General features: G+C 47.0%; 2 protein-coding genes and 1 long non-coding RNA gene across 3 annotated transcripts; all 3 read right to left on the minus strand.

Moving 5' to 3' along the window:
• Positions 1–77: 77 nt before the first annotated feature.
• On the minus strand, positions 78–3,819 carry LOC310712369. Its single transcript, XR_014528858.1, has 2 exons — positions 2,943–3,819; positions 78–858 (listed from the first exon to the last, which is right to left on the minus strand). It is a non-coding gene; the product is annotated as an uncharacterized lncRNA (long non-coding RNA).
• A 3,103-nt stretch (positions 3,820–6,922) lies between these two features.
• Positions 6,923–9,926, minus strand: LOC310712354 (transmembrane protein 91-like). The gene is made up of 2 exons (XM_083515314.1): positions 9,487–9,926; positions 6,923–8,047 (listed from the first exon to the last, which is right to left on the minus strand). The coding sequence occupies exons 1-2, from the start codon at positions 9,811–9,813 to the stop codon at positions 7,877–7,879; spliced, it is 498 nt and encodes a 165-aa protein (XP_083371440.1). The 5' UTR covers positions 9,814–9,926; the 3' UTR covers positions 6,923–7,876.
• A 4,920-nt stretch (positions 9,927–14,846) lies between these two features.
• On the minus strand, positions 14,847–18,834 carry LOC310712356 (trafficking regulator of GLUT4 1-like). Its single transcript, XM_083515317.1, has 2 exons — positions 18,226–18,834; positions 14,847–16,204 (listed from the first exon to the last, which is right to left on the minus strand). Exons 1-2 carry the CDS (start codon positions 18,538–18,540, stop codon positions 16,031–16,033), a joined length of 489 nt encoding a protein of 162 aa, XP_083371443.1. The 5' UTR covers positions 18,541–18,834; the 3' UTR covers positions 14,847–16,030.
• Positions 18,835–20,241: the final 1,407 nt, after the last annotated feature.

Genomic DNA, 20,241 nt, shown 5'->3' on the forward strand with positions numbered 1-20,241 from the left:
TATGTCTCACAATGTTTAGTGCACATAAAATTATGTACTTTTTGAACTTTCAATAAAGATGTCAAGAAAAGAAGAAGTGTAGACCATTTGAATATTTTAATTACTTTGCTTTGGTAGAATTGGGTTCACATTTTTCTGCCTTGACTTGTTTAACCATTACACCTATGTTATAAACAGTTTGAGTCATTACCTTCAACACATTCACGTACCCATGGCTTATTCTGGCTCCCGGCTTTATTTTATGTCTGCAGTTGTTCATCTCTGATCAGTAATGATAAGTGGAGTTGGCATCCTGTCATCAGATCCTGTTTGATAACATTGCATTTTTCAGAATCTCTTATAACCCCCCACCCCCCTTTTCAAAAATTATATATATACCTAGGAATAGATTTCCAATGTGTATTGGAATATATGACAGGATGTATTACAGAATATATTACAAATTTGCTCCTAGGTATTGCTCCTAGGCATTGCCTCTAAAGTGACAACATCAAGTGCTCTGAAATTTCATGCACCCCATTGCTCGTCATTGTGCAAATTCAATAGAAATCATGTGATGTGCATGCATGTGTATACCAGCCCTTTAGTTATGGAATGAATCAGAATGCACAGCATCCAACCAGGCCTTCTCTGATTATTGCAGCGGTGGGGAGGTTTTTCAGGGGGTGGAGGCTGTGCGGCAAATCCTCAGTTAGGCGGATGCTGATTTTTTGCATTTGTATACACAATTGCCATTATTATGATATACACAACAATTAAGACACATCCCACCCCGAGGGCTGTGTTGGCCAAAATGCGCGCCATCTTGGAGTTTCTCTTGGCAGCTATGACATCTCCATTAAGGTTGGCTTCTCGGGTCTGTGGAGAAAGAGAGAGAGAGAATTGACGGCAGATGTAAAGGAGAAGTACAGCTGTGCGTCATCAGCCTATCGCTGACAACTGTGCTCCAGAACTCCAGATAACCCCACTCAGTGGTTTCATGTAGATGTTAAACAGCAGGGGGGATAAAATCATACCCCAGGGGAATCCCACATTTCTGAGAAAGTTCATGTCTGTGTTTGGGTGAAGGAGGACTAACAGGAAGCAGGAAAGATAAACAAAAGAAAAAGTGACCTTGCTAGAAGAGGTCATAAAGTGAGGAACAGAGGCGACACAGTGTGGTGGGGAAAATAACTACAGGGGAATTTGTGTTTTTAATTCAGCCTTTAATATAGCCTATACTCAAGAGTATGCAGGAAGATGAAAAGAAATGAAAAGAACCACAGAAACACGGGGAAGGGAGTCAAAGTTTGAAATGCTAAAATTATGATGGAATAATTGTTGTAATATATCTAAATGAAAATTATATAAAAAATTAAAAGATAAATAAATAAAGGATTCAGAGTTTTGTCTTCCCCAATGGCCAGAGGCTGTGGCAATGTCATCTTTGGACTTGGAAGACCCAATGCAAGCAGAGGCACCTTTGCTCCACCGTAACACAGAGGGCTGGGCCCATTTAAGCAAAACAACTCACACTGCTGGTAGAGGCAGCTGTGCTGATACTATATAGGGCGGAGGCTGCCTTTATTTCCTGCTGAAGCGTAGGAGATTCAGAGTTGCAGATCTTAGCTTGAGCCCCTCCAGCCAGCTGGAACCCTCCTGAACACAGACTTGATTCAGTCCCCTCTCTGAACCTCACCCTGCCTGAGTTTTGCCTTGACTGAGCAAAAGCAACATCTGAGCGATCCCCTTATCCTGTTCTCTTTGAAACCACCACCCACTTTGTGCTTTGACATTTCTCCTGTAGCACAACACCGTGGCTTAAATGATGGGTGTTGTAGGTCTCTAATATAGAAGAAGGTCTCAAATATAGAAGAAATGTTGATAATTGCACACATGCATAAGTATATACACTACAATAGTACAGGAGAGCAATCCAAAAGCCAGCTTGGGTCTCCTAAAGACTCTAAATATTTCCTCTGCTTCCTTAATCCCTCTTGCCTGAGACCACATGGGCAGGTAGCAATGAGGGGAAATTCCTGAAGGGATTCCTCTCCTATATCTATTGAACCTCCTTTTTATTAAGTGTCAGTGTTTGCCCAGATGAGGGATGACTGACAGGCATCCTGATTGTCTTATCCAGGGGTCTGCAAGGTTTACCTTGTCTGGGTCGGTTCACTCCAGCAGAGATCCCTCTGTGTGCCAGATCGTGCAGACGCAATTTCTGGCGCTGCGAAAGCGAGTCCCTGTGCCAGTTTAGCACAACACACGGGGACTCGCCGAGCAGGCGGCTTGGTTTGGGGGTGGCTCGTGGGCTGGTTAAACGATCCACATGGGCCACTTGTGGCCCATGGGCCTTAGGTTGCTGACCCCTGGTCCTATCAAATGCCTTTTCTGCAAACTGTGTCTGGAACTATGTAAATCTTGCCAAATCCTCAGGAATATGACATCTCGGCCTACTTGAGCCACAGTTACCCCACATTATGTGTGATGTAATTTCTGACTGTTTGTAGAGGGGATGTCCTTCTTCTCCATGCCAAAATGAAAACCCTTAAAAGAGATGTTTCTTCTTGGTTCTGAGTTTCTCTTTGCTCTTTGCTAGGTGGGGAGGGAACTCTGTTGCAACAGAAAAATAAAGATCTGCCTTGCTTTCACTGCCTCCTGCCTCCATCCATTTATCTCTGACCGATCATAGACTTAGGGGACTCGGTCCCTTAGGGAGTTGGGCAGTAAAAGTCAACCACCCCTATTTTTCTCTATCAACTGGGGTGAGGAAAGAGTCCCCAAAGCCTGAATCCAAAAACCCTAGGCTCCCCTGCTCCCTGAATTTCAGCAACACCACAAGCCGCCTTCTACAGACTGTTGCTAAAAGGAAATCAGAAAAGGTAATGGGGCCTTTTGGACTGCCTGTTATTATAGCACTACATCGCCCCCAGCCCAAAGGAAAAAAGGGAGGAGCTTACCTGCATAGAGTAAATTAAGGCAGCAATGCCCAGGGGGAGGCAGCAGCAAAGCATGGTACAGATAGAGTAGGCCAGGTAATCAGGTTCATTGGCAGGTGGACCACGAATGATGACGGTGGCCTGCGGAGGTTGAAGGATCGGAACCTGGTAGGATCCTGTACCAGCTGCACCATAATGTTGGTACTGGGATGGCACAGCGTTAGAGGGCCAGCCCATGTGGCGGGGTTCTGGTCCAATAAGAGGTTTCGTTGGCTCAGGGTCTTCATGGGAGTCTTTGTCAGCGTAAGGAGGTGGATCCTGAGTGGTGGTGGAATCGTCTTTCAGCCTCTCGTAGTTGCTCATGGCGAACGGCCTGCTCTCCTTTTCCTCCCCTTTGCTCCCCGAAGCTGGCAGTCTGTGATTAGCTGCTGGGTGCCCTGCTCTTCCTCTCCCCAACTGCACCTCTAACTCTTCTCCCCGCCTCCTGCTGCCTCCCTCCCTTCCTCTTTCTCTTTTGGTGAACTTTGGTCCTCTTTTGCCTAGGCGTTGGCTTTATATTGCTGGCTGTTCTGCTCAGGTGGCCGCTAGTCCGTGCTCTGTCTCTGGAATAGGACAGCAGCTCCGCTGAGTCTTTCAACCCAGAAGTACGAGTGGCTGGGAACAAGGAAACTGGTAATGACTCCTCCCCTAAAACTGCATACACCCCAATCATAAAATATGTACAATCGTACCTTGGTTTTCGAACAGCTTAATTCCTGAACATTTTGGCTCCTGAATGTCGCAAACCTGGAAGTGACTGTTCTGGTTTGTGAACTGTTTTTGGAAGCCAAACATTCTACGGAGCTTCTGCAGCTTCTGACTGGCTGCAGGAACTTCCTGCAGCCAATCAGAAGCCACAATTTGGTTTTCGAACGTTTTGGCAGTTGAACGGACGACCGGAATGGATTCCATTTGACTTCCACGCTGCAACTGTATATTATATCATATCACATATTTATTTATATCACTCTGAGGCTCCCAAAGGAGAAGAAGAAGAAGACGAAGAAGAAGAAGAAGAAGAAGAAGAAGAAGAAGAAGAAGAAGAAGAAGAAGAAGAAAAAGAAGAAGAAGAAGAGTAGTAGTAGTAGTAGTAGTAGTAGTAGTAGTAGTAGTAGTAGTTTGGATTTGATATCGCACTTTATCACTACCCTAAGCAGTCTCAAAGCGACTAACAATCTCCTTTCCCTTCCTCCCTCACAACAAACACTCTGTGAGGTGGGTGAGGCTGAGAGACTTCAGAGAAGTGTGACTGGCCCGAGGTCACTCAGCAGCTGCATGTGGAGGAGCGGAGACGCGGACCCGGTTCACCAGATTACGAGTCTACCGCTCTTAACCACTACACCACACAATTGCAGTATTGCCACACTGGCATACAATTGCAGTATTTGCCTTTGAAACACAAGACTGCATGAATAGAATAGATGGCATTTACTAATTAATGTTCAAAGTGCATCTTTTTCTTTAGCTTTAAGGCAGGGATGGGGCGCTTCAGGACTGAGTGACCAATGTCCTGCTCCAGGCCTCACTGTTTGGCCCCAGGCCACACCTTCCCTGCCTGGGTACTGTATGGCTTGGGCTGAAATTTGTGGGATGAGAAGACGGGTATGATAGGCATGTATTCCTGTTGGTGAAGCATTGGGAGAATTTAGGCACCAGGCCCAGCAGTACTGAGAAGACGAGGCAGGAGGGTTAGAAAAGGGAGTTAATTGTCTGGATAACAAGAGGAAGGGAACAAAACTGGAGGATGGAGTCTTATATAGGAAGGTAAAACTGGGCAGGATGGTGGGATAATAATAATAATAATAATAATAATAATAATAATAATAATAATAATAATAATAATAATAATTTATTTATACCCCACCCATCTGGCTGGGTTTCCCCAGTCACTCTGGGCGGCTTCCAACATAATATTAAAATACATTAGTCCATCAAACATTAAAAGCTTCTCTAAACAAGGCTGCCTTCAGATGTTTTCTAAAAGTCTGGTAGTTGTTTTTCTCTTTGACATCTGGTGGAAGGGCGTTCCACAGGGAGGGTGCCACTACCGAGTAGGCCCTTTGCCTGTTTCCCTGTAACTTGGCTTCTCACAGCAAGGGAACCACCAGAAGGCCCTTGGAGCTGGACCTCAGTGTCTGGGCAGAACGATGGGGGTGGAGATGCTCCTTCAGGTATACTGGACCAAGGCTGATTAGGGCTTTAAAGGTCAGCACCAACGCTTTGCATTGTGCTCAGAAGCGTACTGGGAGCCAGTGTAGGTCTTTCAAAACCGGTTTTATGCGGTCTCGGCTACTCCCAGTCACCAGTCTAGCTGCCGCATTCTGGATTAGTTGTAGTTTCCGGGTCACCTTCAAAAGTAGCCCCACATAGAGTGCATTGCAGTAGTCCAAGCAAGATATAACTAGAGCATGCACCACTCTGGCAAGACAGTCCACGGGCAGGTAGGGTCTCAGCCTGCGTACCAGATGGAGCTGATAAAGAGCTGCCCTGGACACAGAATTGACCTGCACCTCCATAGACAGCTGTGAGTCCAGAATGACTCCCAGGCTGCACACCTGGTCCTTCAGGGGCATAGTTACCCCATTCAGGACCAGGGAGTCCTCCACACCTGCCCGCCTCCTGTCCCCCAGTGAGGAGAGTTGCAGCTGGGAGCCAGAGGGGTAAGCCCATATCATGATTTTAAGGCAGGGGCAGACTTTGGTCTTTCAGATTTCAGAGACTCCCAGCCCAAGGCCAACATTTGGTGCCTCCCACCTCTCACTTTCCATTCAGCTCAATTCACCATGCCATAGTTGTGGCGCCCAGTGCGGCAGAAGCAGTCACACTGCCCTAAACCCCCCTTTATTTTAAGGGCATGTATCGTTATATTTTATTGTTGCCAATTCTGGGGCAACTAACATGGCCATTGTCCATGGGACTCTGTGTGGTATCCAACTGAATTCTACTCAGGGTAGCTCCACTGAACGGAATGGACCTAAGTCAGTCATATCCATTAATTTCAATGGGTATACTCTGAGTAGAGGAAGCACTGGATACAACCTAATCATTCCTACTTGGAATGTTTGTGTATCATAAAGGTATCACCCGTGATGTCCGTCGCTTGCTAAGTGTAGAGCATTTGTCCATGACAAGTCTGCGTTTGTAATGCAAGTTGTTCATATGTTACGAGTTTGCATAAGTCTTCAATCCAATCATAGAAGGGAGCCGCATTTTTATTTTTCCAATTCATCAGGATTTTTCCAAGTCATCAGGATCAGTCTTTTTGCTGTGGTAAGGGCACGGAGAGTCCACTCGTATTGTCCTTTTGTAAGGTTCCATGAGCTGGCTATATAATTCGAGAGGACCAGGGAGTCCTCCACTTTCTGCAAATGTACGGTTGTTCCGTACAGTTCTGTTGATGGTTCCAGTTACCCTCTGCCAAAAATCTTTCAATATAGGACAATGAAAAAACATATGTTTTGGAGAAGCATTATCCTATTGCATCTCCAACAGTTAGATACATTAGATAGCCCTTTTTTAAACAAACGAAATGGGGTCCAGTATATTCCAAATATTATTTTTTGTTGTATGAGCCTCAATCTAAGGTCCATTGACACCTTGTTATAGCACTTAAAACAGTTTCCCACTGTGTGGTCGAAATGGAGATCTCTGATTCTTCCAATTCTCCCTCACTACCTGTATATCAAATTGGTTTGCTAATAACAAAGATTCATATATGTTGATGGCTGGTTTTTTTTTTGTTGCGTAATATTTAATCACTGATATTTGGAATCCATTCTTACAAATACTGTAATAGGTTAAGATCTGGTGAAGGACAATAACAACCTTGTAAAGCATAGAGTTTGGGGTCCCCCCCCACTTTATTTTCCCTTCTACACAGATTCTGTTTCTCTTTTTCTCTCTTTTATTCACGTCTCTCAGTGTTTAGTGCACATATAATTATGTATTTTTTGAACTTTCAATAAAGATGCAATAGTAATTTATTATTTGTACCCCGCCCATCTGGCCGGGTTTCCCCAGCCACTCTGGGCAGCTTCCAACAAAGATTAAAAATACATTAAAATGTCACACATTTAAAAACTTCCCTGAACATGTCAAAAGAAGAAGTAGTGTAGAGCATTTGAATATTTTAATTACTTTGCTTTGGTAGATTAGGGTTCACGTTTTGTAACCTTGCCTTGTTTAACCATTACGCCTACATAATAAACAGTTCTAGTCACTCACTTCCACACATTCACATACCGATGGATTATTTTGGCTTCATATTATGTCTGTATTTTTCCATCTCTGATCTATAATTGTAAATGGAGTATGCCTATTGTCACCAGATCCTGCTTGATAATAACATTGTGTTTTTCAGAATCTCTTATAAACCCCATCCCTGTTTTTAAAAATTATTATGTGTACAGTGGTACCTCGGGTTACATACGCTTCAGGTTACATATGCTTCAGGTTACAGACTCCGCTATCCCAGAAATAGTGCTTCAGGATGAGAACAGAAATCGTGCTCCGGTGCCGCAGCAGCAGCGGGAGGCCCCATTAGCTAAAGTGGTGCTTCAGGTTAAGAACAGTTTCAGGTTAAGAACAGACCTCCAGAACGAATTAAGTACTTAACCCGAGGTACCACTGTATAGGAATCTATGGCAGAGTATAGGATATTATATTTTCCCCCCTAGGTAGAACTTCCAAGAGCACTTGATGTCCCCTTTGGGACAATGCTTTGAAGTTCACACATCCCATTGTTGGTCATCAAGTAAAATAAACAGAAATCATGTGATGAGCCTGTACGTGTGACTCGTCCTTTAGCACTTCCTGCTATGGAATGATTCATAAAGCACAGCGTCCAGCCAGGCCTTCTTCTCAGTAGTGCAACGGTGGGGAGGTCTTTCGAAATGTGGAGGCTCTGCAGTGAATCCTCAGTCAAGTGGGTGCTGGTTTTGCAGTTGCCAATACAAAGTTGCCATTATGATGATATACATAATGAAGCAGAAGCAGCCCACTCCGAGGGCTGTGTGGTTCAAGATGCGAGCCATCCTGGAGTTTCGCTTGGCAGCTATCACATCTCCATTAAAGTTGCCTTCTTGGGTCTGTGGAGAAAGAGAGTGAGAACTGATGACAAATGTAAAGGAGAAGTAGACCTGTGCATCACCAGCAAGGTACAGTGATACCTTGGTTGTCGAACGGCTTGGCTCCTGAACAAATCGGCTCCCGAACGCCTCAAACCTGGAAGTAAGTGTTCTGGTTTGTGAATGTTTTTTGGAAGGTGAACTTCTGACATGGCTTCTGTGGCTTCCAATTGAGTGCAGGAAGCTCTTGCAGCCAATTGGAAGCTGCACGTTGGTTTTCGAATGGTTCTGGGAGTCAAAGGGACTCCCGGAATGGATTAAGTTCGACAACCAAGGTACCACTGTACTCCAAAACTCCAGATTACCCCACTCAGTGGTTTTATGTCGCTGTTAAACAGCAGAGGGGATAAAATCAAACCCAGAGGAACCCCACACTGAAGGGTCCAGGGAGTCGAAGAGCACTCCCTGAGCATCACCTTCTAGAAATGACCATCCAAGTAGGACCTGGGCCACCATGAAACAGGCCACCCACCCCTAACTCAGAAAGCTGCCCTGCAGCTCAGACAAAGCCTAGTTTGTGAAAACAAATGCCCCAAAGAATCCATGCAACCTTAAAGTGGTCATCAGAGACTCTTTCCTGTTTCGCTGCAACAGGCTAACCCAGCTGTCTCTCTGGATGTTGGCTGCCTAAGAGTCATCCTGCACCTGCCGGGGAACAGGAGTCAAGTCCTTTTTAGGTGGTGAGGTGCAGGACTCCGAAACGAAAGGAGGAAGGCCACTCAGGAGACAGCCCAGAAACATTGCTACCCAAAGTGCCTGTGGGGCCAGTGTCTGACTCCTCACTGGTCAGAGGCTGTGACAATGTCACACTTAGACACTACAAGCAGGGAATCCTCTGCTCCACCATAGCAACAAGAGACCAATGCAGAGGGCTGGGCCCCTTTAAGCTAAACAAAAACTTTCAGCGCTGGCAGAGGCAGCTGTGCTGAGGCTCATTTTATTTCCTGCTGAAGCGTAGGAGATTCAGAGTTGCAGATCTTAGCTTGAGCCCCTCCAGCCAGCTGGAACCCTCCTGCACACAGACGTGATTCAGCCCCCTCTCTGAACCTCACCCTGCCTGAGTTTAGCCTTGACTGAGCAAAAGCAACATCTGAGCGATCCCCTTATCCTGTTCTCTTTGAAACCACCACCCACTTTGTGCTCTGCCGTTTCTCCCTGTCCCTGTGGACAACACGGTGGCTTGAATTATTGGGGTGGAGAAAGGGCCCCCAAACCTTGAAATCCAGAAGCCTTAGGCTCACCTGCTCCCCTGAATTTCAGCTACAACACAAGCCACCCTGTAGCCTTCTACAGGCCTCTGCTACAGGGGCCACCAGAAAAGGTCATGGGGCCTATTGGACTGCCTGTTATTATAAGCACTACATCTCCCCCAGCCCAAAGAAAAAGAGGGAGGAGCTCACCTTTATAGAGTAAACTAAGGCAGCAATGCCCAGGGGGAGGCAGCAGCAAAGCATGGTACAGATAGAGTAGGCCAGGTAATCAGGCTCCTTGGCAGGTGGACCACAAATGATGACGGTGGCCTGCGGAGGTTGAAGAATCGGAAACTGGTGGGATCCTGCACCAGCTGCAACATAATGTTGGTACTGGGATGGCACAGGGTTAGAGGGCCAGCCCATGCGACGGGGTTCTGATCCAGCTGGCTCAGGGTCTTCATGGGAGTCTTTGTCAGAGTAAGGGGGTGGATCCTGAGGGATGGGTTCCTCTTTCAGCCTCTCGTAGTTGCTCATGGCGAACGGCCTGCTCTCCTTTTCCTTTTTGGTGTTCCCTGAACGCAGCCTCCAAAGTCTTTCGCTCTGCTCCTCCTCAGCTGTCTGTGATTAGCTGCTGGTGCTTTACGCTTCCTCCCCTCGGCCGCCCCCTCCAGCCCTTCCTCCCCTCCCCTCTTCCTCTTTCTGCTAACTTCGGTCTTTTTTTTTGTCTGGGAGCTGGCTTTACAGTGCCGGCTTCTCTGCTCAAGTGACCCCTAGTCTGGGCTCTGGCTGTGGAAGAATATAACAGCAGCTCCACCAGGTCTCCCAGCCCAGAAGTATGAAGGGCTAGGAATGAGGAAATTGGTAACCCAAAGCAGTCAGATGAATACTGAGTGTGGCCTTCAATTTCCTCATATTTTCTGTGTGACTGAATGGACACACCATTTCAAAGCTGCAAATGCTTCCATATTTTATGTTATCGCAAAGTCAGAAACCGAGGCAAAAATTGGTTGTTGGAACCAGGTCTGGTGCTGGAAATTGCTTTAGTAGTCCTGGCAGAATTGCCAAAAACCTTCCTTTTGTTTTGGAGACCGGCTGGTCACTCTCAATGAGTAGTTTTTCGAGTGGCTAGGAAATGCATGAAAGAGGGATGCCTCTCTCTGTCCACCAATCTTATCTCCAAGTACTCCTGACCGGGAACATGTTGTAGCCCAGGTTTCAGCAAACAAAGGACAGATTGCCTTTTGAGAAAGAGATAAATGTTGCTTCCAGCTGACTCGCTTATTGGCCACCCATCCTGATTTGTTTGCACAAAGTTGATGGGGGAAATTAAGATGACAGCAGCTGTTTATTAAGCAATCACTCGTCCTGCTTGTTAGATCAGAAAACATTATCCCAACTCAGATCTCATTTTCTACCATAGCCATTCTCAGATCAATATGGTACAAAAACCAAAGCAAGGACCCCCAGCACAGGGAAGCTGTCTGCAGCACCCTAAAGCCGGTGCTGGAACTGGGACTGTTGGAGGGGCTGTAGCCGTGGCGGCTGCTCCTGTAGCCCATGCTCTTAGGCATGGGTAGGCAAACTAAGGCCCGGGGGCCGGATCCGGCCCAATCGCCTTCTAAATCTGGCCCGCGGACAGTCCTGGAATCAGCGTGTTTTTACATGAGTAGAATGTGCCCTTTTATTTAAAATGCATCTCTGGGTTATTTGTGGGGCATAGGATTTCCCCCCCCCCCAAATATACTCTGGTCCCCCACAAGGTCTGAGGGACAGTGGACTGGCCCCCTGCTGAAAAAGTTTGCTGACCCCTGCTCTCAGGCTTATCCGCACTTAACTTTTTCCTAGCTCTTTTCAAATCTTCACATTGAAGTGTGGTTCCCCCCCTTCCCAGCAAAAACCCATACTTTAGCGCTCGGTCAGTTCGGATTTTCCATGCTTTGCGGTTTGCTCCGATTGAGCTTGAAATAACCAGTTTTCCAGAGTGTGGATAAACCTTTAGTAAGAACGGGTTTAGGGCTGTGCGAAGCGAACTGGGCGCTGAGCCAGGGGGGAGCCTTTTGAAATCCGGGTAAGGGAGACTTTAGGACCCTGACAGAAGCTTGCGCCTCCTTCCTAAAGTTTGGAAAGGCCTTTGGGGGGTGGCGAAGTCCAGTGTTGGCATCGCACAGGGCCCCCATGTTACCCGTGTCCGCCACCGCCCTTCCTTTTAGGCGTCGTTTTTGCAGAGCCGGAGTCTGAACAGACGGCACCCGCTGCTGCGTGACCAGCTCCTGCCGGCGCCACGTCGGGGTGCGTGAGCAAGAGAGAGAGGAAGCCATGGGTGCGGGGCTTGTGCGGCCCCGTGGCTTCCTGTCGCTGGAGCCCAGGAAGAGAAGCTGGGGAAGGCAGGGCGAGGATGGGGAGAAACAGAGTGGGCATTTAGGGTTGCGAAGGAGAACTGGGGATATCCCTAGGTTACTTGCATAAATGACTACCCCGCTGGCCTTTACCGTTTGGCGCAAAAGCGCAGCAGGAGCGGGCGAGGGGGACGGAGGGAGAAAGCAGGGAAAGGCACCGAAACTTCCACTCTTTCCTACCCTTTTCTCCTACCACCCCACACTTGGGAGCGGTGGGGATGTTGGGGGGGGGAGAGGGAGGGTGAGCAGCCAACTGGAGGAGAGGCTCACAGAAGCTGGAGACAGATCGGTTTGCAACGCATGTGGAAATGGGCGCACTGCGCATCTTTACATTCGTGTAAGAAGAACGCCTGGCGTGCTCTGGTCCATGGGGTCACGAAGAGTCAGACACGACTAAACGACTAAACAACAACAACAAGAAGAAGAACGCACAAGCACGCGCACAGCAGGCAGTGCACTCACCACCTCGCTCCCAAGACAGCCCCAGGGAGATTGGCGTGTTGCACGATCTTAATTCAGATCACAGCCGTGCAAGCGGCTCACTCATCCCTCCAACTGTCCCTCCTCACTTTTTGCAACGTTTTGAAAGCTGATCTCTCTTTTCCCCACCCCAGCACCATTTAATCCAGAGTGAAGGTAAAACCACCCATAGGATTGCTTTTGTTGGGTGGTCTGAATGGCTAAGAAATGCATGAAAGTGAGAGACCTCTCCCTCCCCGCCCCCCCCATTATTCCTGCTCTGAATGGAAGGAGCGTCTCCACCCCCATCCAGTGCCCTGTGAGAAGCCAAGTTACAGGGAACCAGGCAGAGGGCCTTCTCGGTAGTGGCACCTGCCCTGTGGAACGCCCTCCCACCAGATGTCAAAGAGAAAAACAACTACCAGACTTTTAGAAGACATCTGAAGGCAGCCCTGTTTAGGGAAGCTTTTAATGTTTGATGGACTATTGTATTTTAATATTTTGTTGGAAGCCGCCCCGAGTGACTGGCGAAACCCAGCCAGATAGGCAGGGTATAAATAAATTATTATTATTATTGCCTAGGTTTCAGAAAATGAAGGCCAGATTGCCTTTTTAGATAGAGATAAATGTTGATTCCTAACAGAAGAGTAGTGACAAGTTCGTAAATGGAGGGTCCTTTCGTTGTAGCCTCCCCTCCCAGCCATGCCCCTTCTAAGACTTCTGCAATAATAATAATTAGGGTTGCATTGCCATGATCAATGCAGATCTCCACGTGTTGCCTTTCAGTTAGGGGTCCTATTTCCTGTGTGTGTGTGCATGGGCAGATGATTTGGAATGTTCCAATATCTTCTTTCAGAGCCACTTAAGTTGTCTCTTCCTTGAAGCCCCACTGCATGGAACAAAACTTGCACACTGTTCTCTTGAAGTGAAAGCACCTTGTATTTCCAGTGTCCCTTAAATGTTTCTTCCCACACACCTTCTCCAGATACAGATAGGTAGCCGTGTTGGTCTGCCATAGTCAAAATAAAAAAATTCCTTCCAGTAGCACCTTAAAGACCAACTAAGTTAGTTCTTGGTATGAGCTTTCGTGTGCATGCACACAAAAGCTCATACCAAGAACTAACTTAGTTGGTCTTTAAGGTGCTACTGGAAGGAATTTTTTTATTTTGACCTTCTCCAGAGTGACCCTAGGAACCACTCCTAACTCACCTCTTTCCATTCTGATGGGTTATAATCAACACAAATGGTGAAAAGAGCTCTTTTTGGTGCTTAAAAAATCCCCAATCCCCTCCCATGCTGTTCGGGAGGCTCTGGGACACTGGAGACAGAGACTGTGCTGGGACTTTCCTGCAGCAGGGCGTAATGGGTATTTTGGGTATTTGACCTCCTGTGACCCTTGACCACTGCTGCTTCTAGATGACCTGTTTATTGCACCATTCACCCTGATATATTTGCACAACAATTGCAGGGGAACATTTGATGTCATTAGCTGCTAATGGAACATTTATATGGTGCATGCTTTTATTTGTATGGCAAAAGGTTAGGTGACGTTGCAGTGCATTGCCTCATTTCTTCCTGTATTGCAAAAAGTCTGATTATTGGGGGAAGTGGGTTCATTGCAGAAGAGCATCAAAACTGCTGCCATGTGATTGTTGGACCCCCCCCCCGGAATAAGGACAGTCTAGATTGAAGGACAGCCGCTGAAGTTTGGAGGTTTCTCCCTCTCTCATTACATTAGAACTCATGGATCTCCAATAAAGCTGAAAGTTGGCTCATTAAGGAGAGATAACAGAATGTACTTCATGCAGTGCTTAGTCCAGCTATGGAACTTGGGATGGCCACAAACTTAGATGGCTTTAAAGAAGAGGATTAGACAATTTCATGGAGGAGAGGGCTATCAAAGGCTGTTAGCCATGATGGCTTTGTTCTGTCTTCACAGCTGAAGTCAGTGAATCTGCCATGAAGGTGTCATGATTAGGCATGTCAGGGAATTCTGATGAAAACAGAAACGAGAGCAGAAATGGACAATGTTGGCTCATTCGCCCCCATATCTGTAATGGAAACCCCTCTAGCAGGTTAAGTCAATGTTCCCTGTTGCTGCTTTCAATCTACAAATTACGTCCCCTCTCCCCACCCCCCATTTGTGTTGTGTTTTCTTTGCATCAAAATGAATGGGGTGGAATGACTTAATGACAACATAATGTAAGTAATTTATGTAATTTCACCACAGTGGACAGTAAGACGAATAACTAGGGCTGCCATACGTCTGGGAAAACACAGACATGTCCTCTTTTGGGGGTCAACATGCCCATCAGGGTGGATTTGTACATTTTAAAGGAAATGTCTGGGATTTTTTTTGTTTTTGGCAGTGGCTTGGGCTGGGGTGGCTTGGGCTCAGGCTGCTCTTGCATGCTATTGCTGCTGCCAGCCCGAGCCGGTGAAAGAGGCACATGGACGCTCTGCATGCCATGGCTGCTGACAGTCCAAGCTGAGGAAAGAGGTGCACCCACACACCTCTTTTCCCGGCTCAGGCTGTCCTCTTTTTTGCTCTTCAAAATATAACAACTCTAGAATAACACACTTTGGGGCAGAAGGTGAACTGCAGCAGAATGGAGAAAGAGCTGCATGTGACAGATAATGAACATTTATCCCACTGTCCTTTCTCTATGTGGAACCAATAGCAGTTTTGTGAAAACATCACACAACACAGAATCATGGTGATCTCATTGTATATTTTATTTATTTTGCCTCAGATAGCTCTCTAAGCATCTCACAAGTGCCTTCTTTGCATTAAAAACATATGGGATAAGTTATCACAGGATCTTCTTTTTCTTCTTCTTTGGCGATCACTTGTAGTCGAGTAAGATTGTCTTACATAAACACGGTTTTAACAATCAGTCCGTAGGTGACTGTGCAGGCCAATTCTGGATCCACACGTCCTTCCACAGTGGGGACATTGGTTTCTGGGTGGGAGCTGATCACGGTGTGGATTTGCCAAGCGTGCCTTCCTCTTAACACATTTCTCCCTTGCATTCTGAGTTCAAGTGTCTTCAAAGCCTTTGGTAAAGGCTGTTCCCCAACTGGAGCGCTTGCAGGCCAGTGTTTCCCAGTTGTCGGTGTTCATACTACATTTTTAAAGATTTGCCTTGAGACAGTCCTTAAACCTCTTTTGTTGACCACCAGCATTACGCTTTCCATTTTTAAGTTTGGAATAGAGTAGTTGCTTTGGAAGACGATCATCAGGCATCCACACAACATGACCAGTCCAATGAAGTTGATGTTGAAGAATCATTGCTTCAACACTGGTGATCTTTGCTTCTTCCAGTACACTGATATTAGTTCATCTGTCTTCCCAATTTTTCGGAGACACCGTTGATGGAATCTTTCGAGGAGTTGGAGATGGCATTTATAAGATTCCATCAACGGTGTCTCCGAAAAATTTTACGAATAAGGCCAAAGAAGTAGGACGATGGGGAATGGGATGGGTGTCAAGGATAGGGCTTGGGTAGAAATTTGTGCTCTGACAACTGTTGTGTTACATGCATGTCCCAATTATTATCTGTGAAATGTTGGAAGAATGGTCAGCAGCGAAGAGGAACAGGACAAGACCAGAAGACTCTCGAAATCGAAATAACTCTGGGTGGGAGAATGAGAGAGGGGAGAGATACTCCTGGAAGGAGTTTGAGATCTTTGGGTATCACAGAGCTGGCTCACACATGATGTTCATCGCTTGACATTGTAAATCTATCCCTAGTTAGAACAAGGGTATGGGAGTCAGCTCAGAACATACCACTTTACAGAACGATTCAAAGAGCATGACGTCAATTTAGGAGGACTTCTCAGACTTGGGCATCTTGGGCAGGGAATGACTTTTAGCATATGAACGTTGTGTATCCTCAGGGGCTGATGGTTGGCACTTCGATTATCTGGTGAGAAATATTCATCCAGAAGATGATGTATATAATCAGGCACCCAAGACCCACTCCGAGTGCTGTGTGAGCCAATATGAGTGCCACCCTGGAGTTTCGTCGAGCGCTTATGTAGTTTCCATTTTGGTTGGCGTTTTGGGTCTGGGGAGAAAGAGAACAAACTGGATCAGGGGAAGAGCACACTGACCCCTTATCTCTTCCCGAATGTGTGTGGCATAGTGCGAAATCAGACACCCATGTACAAAGTGGTAACTTGCCCTAGTCTGCAGGGGCATAACTGACCACTGTAACATCATGGCAAGTGAAGAACCATCTCCCGAACCAAAGATACAAGGCGGAGGTTCGATTCTCCTTGCTGCTTGACAGGAGGTTCCAGATGATCATCTGGTCCAGTGGTAACATGCAGTACTGTCATGGTAAACATTGCCTCTTGTCAAAATGCAATGTTTTCTGATTTATCCACACTCCCAGATGCAGTAACTTACTGTATCAGCAAAACCCAGACAAAAGAAACATTCAGAACACTGCTGCACACAGCAAATAGTTCCAGCTATGGAATTTACTCCCTCAAGAGGGAGTGATGGCTTAGGTAAAGGTAAAGGTACCCCTGCCCGTACGGGCCAGTCGTGACTGACTCTGGGGTTTCATGCTCATCTCGCTTAAGAGGCCGGGAGCCAGTGCTGTCCGAAGACACTTCCGGGCCACGTGGCCAGCGTGACGAAGAAACGCGGAAATGCCGTTTACCTTCCCGCTATAAAGCGGTACCTATTTATCTACTTGCACTTAGGGGTGCTTTCGAACTGCTAGGTGGGCAGGAGCGGAGCTGGGATGGAACGACGGGAGCTCACCCTGCCGTGGGGATTCGAACCGCCGACCATACGATCGGCAAGTCCTAGGCACTGAGGTTTTACCCACAGCGCCACCCGCGTCCCTAGCGCCACCCACGTCCCTAGTGATGGCTTGGATGGCTTTAAAAGAGGATTTTAAGGTGGTTAATAGTGACTACTAGCCACAATAACCAGCCATAGTCACTAATTGTTGCTGGAAATTCCAACTGGGGAGAGGGCTGCTGTGCTCTTGTCCTGCTTGCAAGCTTCTAGTGCGCATCTGGTTGGCCACAGTGAGAACAGGATTCAGGACTAGAAGGACCACTGGCCTGACCCAGCAGGCTTTTCTTAGGCTGTTATGGATTCATGGGTGGCATGCCACAGCTCAGATAAAACACAGAGGGGGGCTCTGTTCCATAAAAACAGTTGCCACCATAAATGTGCTTGCCTTTAAGCTTCCACGAGCTTCTCTCTTTGTTTTGCTGCAACATATTGTCTCAGCTACCCGGGCTAGGCCTAGACATTTTGCTGCCTGTGGGCCAGACGGCACCGTCGTATTTCAGTGTATGGAATCCAGCTATACTGGCAACAGCATTTTGCTTCAACACAGGTGATGGTACGGTGTCCTCAGCCTAGATCAGGCATAGGCAAACTTGGCCCTCCAGATGTTTTGGGACTACAACTCCTATCATCCCTAGCTAACAGGACCAGTGGTCAGGGATGATGGGAATTGTAGTCCCAAAACATCTGGAGGGCTGAGTTCGCCTATGCCTGGCCTAGATTGTCTCAGAGCCCTTAGCCACAGGGGAGCTAGCTGGGTATTTTGCCCTGTGTGAACCCTCAAGGGGGAAGCCCCCACCCTGTTCCCCTCTGAGTAGCCTAGATTGTCTCAGAGGAAAACTGAGTGGGGGCTTCCCCTTGAGGGTTCACATGGGGCAAAATACCCGGCTGGCTCCCCTGTAGCTAAGGCTCTGTTTTAGCTCTAACTAGGGGACTCTTAACAACTCTCAGCACCAGGGTTCCCCCCCCCCCAGCTGGATCTCACCAGAACCGAATTCTGGCCCCTCTCAGGTGGGTGCCATTGCCTTCATAAGAGAACAAGGGAGACATTCGTGGTGAGTTCCAGCGCCTCTTTTTCTAGAAAAATAGCACCCTTAAGAAGTTACAGTCCCCAGGATTCTTTGGGGGAGGGGGAAGCCACAACTGTTTAAAGTGGTATGATACTGTTTTAAGTGTATGGTGCAGATGGGGCCTTAGATGTCAGCACAGGCAGCTGTCCCTGCCCTTTAAGGTCCCCCCAGTCCTCTCTCAAACACTCACTCAGCTCCCACTCACCTGAATCGAGTACGCAAGGGCAGCAACACCCAAGGGGAGGCAACAGCAGAGCATGGTGAAGATGGAGTAGGCCAGGTAATCCGGTTCACGGCTGGGCTGCACGGAACTGATGACGATGGTTTGCGAAGTTTGTGCTATGCTGGCTGGACCATAGTAAGGGGTGTATTGGTGCGGCATAGCGGGAGTTCCTCTGCTGCCCGTGGTGGGTGCCATCCCAGCAGAAGGACCAGGCTCCTCGTTCTTTGCAGAGTAGGGCGGTGGATTATCCATGTGCAGAGCATTTTCGTTCATCCTCTCATATTTGATGTCACTCATGGTGCAGGTCCTGCTCTCCTCCGTTCTCCACTGGCTTGCTATTCTGCTAGTGAAGTCTCTCTCCCTTTTCTCTTGGTATCCCTGCTTCTTGGGTTGTCTGCTGCGTGACCTGCAGTCCCTGTCTCTCCTCGGTCGGTTGCACCTCCAGCCCTTTCCCCTCCCCTTTCCCCTCCTCCTGTCGTGGTACCAGACCCACTGCTCTGAATATTCTTTCAGAAGAGTCCTTGCTCTATAACCTAGGCTGATCTGCTTGGCTCTTTTGCTTTAGGGGAGCTGTGTGCAATGCTCTGCCCTTGGACAAAAGAACTGGGCACCGCGGTCCTCCCTCCCACCCTGCAAAATGTGTGGGTGTTTGGAATGAGGAATTAGATAATGAATAACCCCAGCCGATTGATACCGAATGTAGAAGCGCCAGGGAGCATTTGATATCCCCTTATCCTTCCCTAGGAATGGAGGATAAATAATTTTTTCTCTGCATTTTAATGCAGAACTACCTAAACTGTACTTCTCAAACCAATATACACTTCTCCAGATTTTGCAAAGCATTTCTCCAACCAAACGATATCCATATATTAGGGTGAGAGGTGCCTAAAAACGCATGCTTCAGTGGAAATGATATACAAAACTGCGTTATACGTTGGGGGAAATTGCTTGCAGAAATATGTGCATTAGTCAAAATGTGTTTATTGAGAGAAATTAACACTGAAATGCTGGTATATATACAGATAGATAGGTAGGTGGGTAGGTAGAAAATTTATTACGGTCGGAGACCAGCTTATAAAACACACTTGGGGGTACAATCCCAGAAGGAAAACAAATATTTAAAACAATGTACAACAATAAATTTAAAATTAATAAATGTGATAAGCTTAAAACTTTAAGATAAGCTACTGCAGAGAGATGACCCAGAGTCACCCATGGAACAGAGTTTGGGGATTTTCTTAACGAACTAGTTTGAGTCAGGGGATGGTCTGCACCTGCAGATCTGTACACAGAATCTGGCGACCATCCGGGTCATCTTATGATCTTTGCCTAACAGGAAAAGGTCTAATTTTTGCTTTTCCGGGAGGTCAGTGAGCCTCACCAGCAGGGGATCAATGGTCTCACTACGTGCCTCTTCATAAAAGGGACACCTAAAGAACAAGTGCTCTGGGCTTCCTATATCCTCCAATGAACAGGCGCAAAGTCTCTGAGCATATGGGACTTTTTAAAAGGATCCTTCCAGGACTGGTGAGGGCAGAGCATTTTTGGATACGAGAAAGAAGAAATATGCTGCCGGTGTGGCTATCTCTTTCTCGATTTCACACACACACACACACACACACACACACAGAGGTTTTGGAAAAAAGAAACTACTAATTGCTGCAGAAATATGGAGAACTGAACTTAAGTTTGGAGAAATGAGAAACTTGGGTCACGGTCACACTGTACATGTATAGAATCATAGAATCATAGAATCATAGAGTTGGAAGAGACCACAAGGGCCATCGAGTCCAACCCCCTGCCAAGCAGGAAACACCATCAGAGCACTCCTGACATATGGTTGTCAAGCCTCTGCTTAAAGACCTCCAAAGAAGGAGACTCCTGATCTCGTTTTTTGACAGAATTACAAGCCTGTAAAGCACTATTTACAAGCCTGTAAAGCACTATTTTACCACTTTAAACAGGCCTGTAAAGCAATCTCAGCCCTCAGGCTTACGA

Source organism: Podarcis liolepis (assembly GCF_965112155.1).
Source record: "Podarcis liolepis genome assembly, chromosome: 7".
Taxonomy (NCBI): domain Eukaryota; kingdom Metazoa; phylum Chordata; class Lepidosauria; order Squamata; family Lacertidae; genus Podarcis; species Podarcis liolepis.

What these genes read in the sequence shown, in the direction of transcription:
- LOC310712354 (XM_083515314.1), bottom strand. Translation starts at nt 9,813, where the DNA reads ATGAGCAACTACGAGAGGCTGAAAGAGGAACCCATCCCTCAGGATCCA. An exon ending in CCTTAGTTTACTCTATAAAG is followed by an intron (nt 8,048 to 9,486) that starts GTGAGCTCCTCC and finishes CTTTCTCCACAG; the next exon opens with ACCCAAGAAGGCAACTTTAA.
- LOC310712356 (XM_083515317.1), bottom strand. Translation starts at nt 18,540, where the DNA reads ATGAGTGACATCAAATATGAGAGGATGAACGAAAATGCTCTGCACATG. An exon ending in CCCTTGCGTACTCGATTCAG is followed by an intron (nt 16,205 to 18,225) that starts GTGAGTGGGAGC and finishes CTTTCTCCCCAG; the next exon opens with ACCCAAAACGCCAACCAAAA.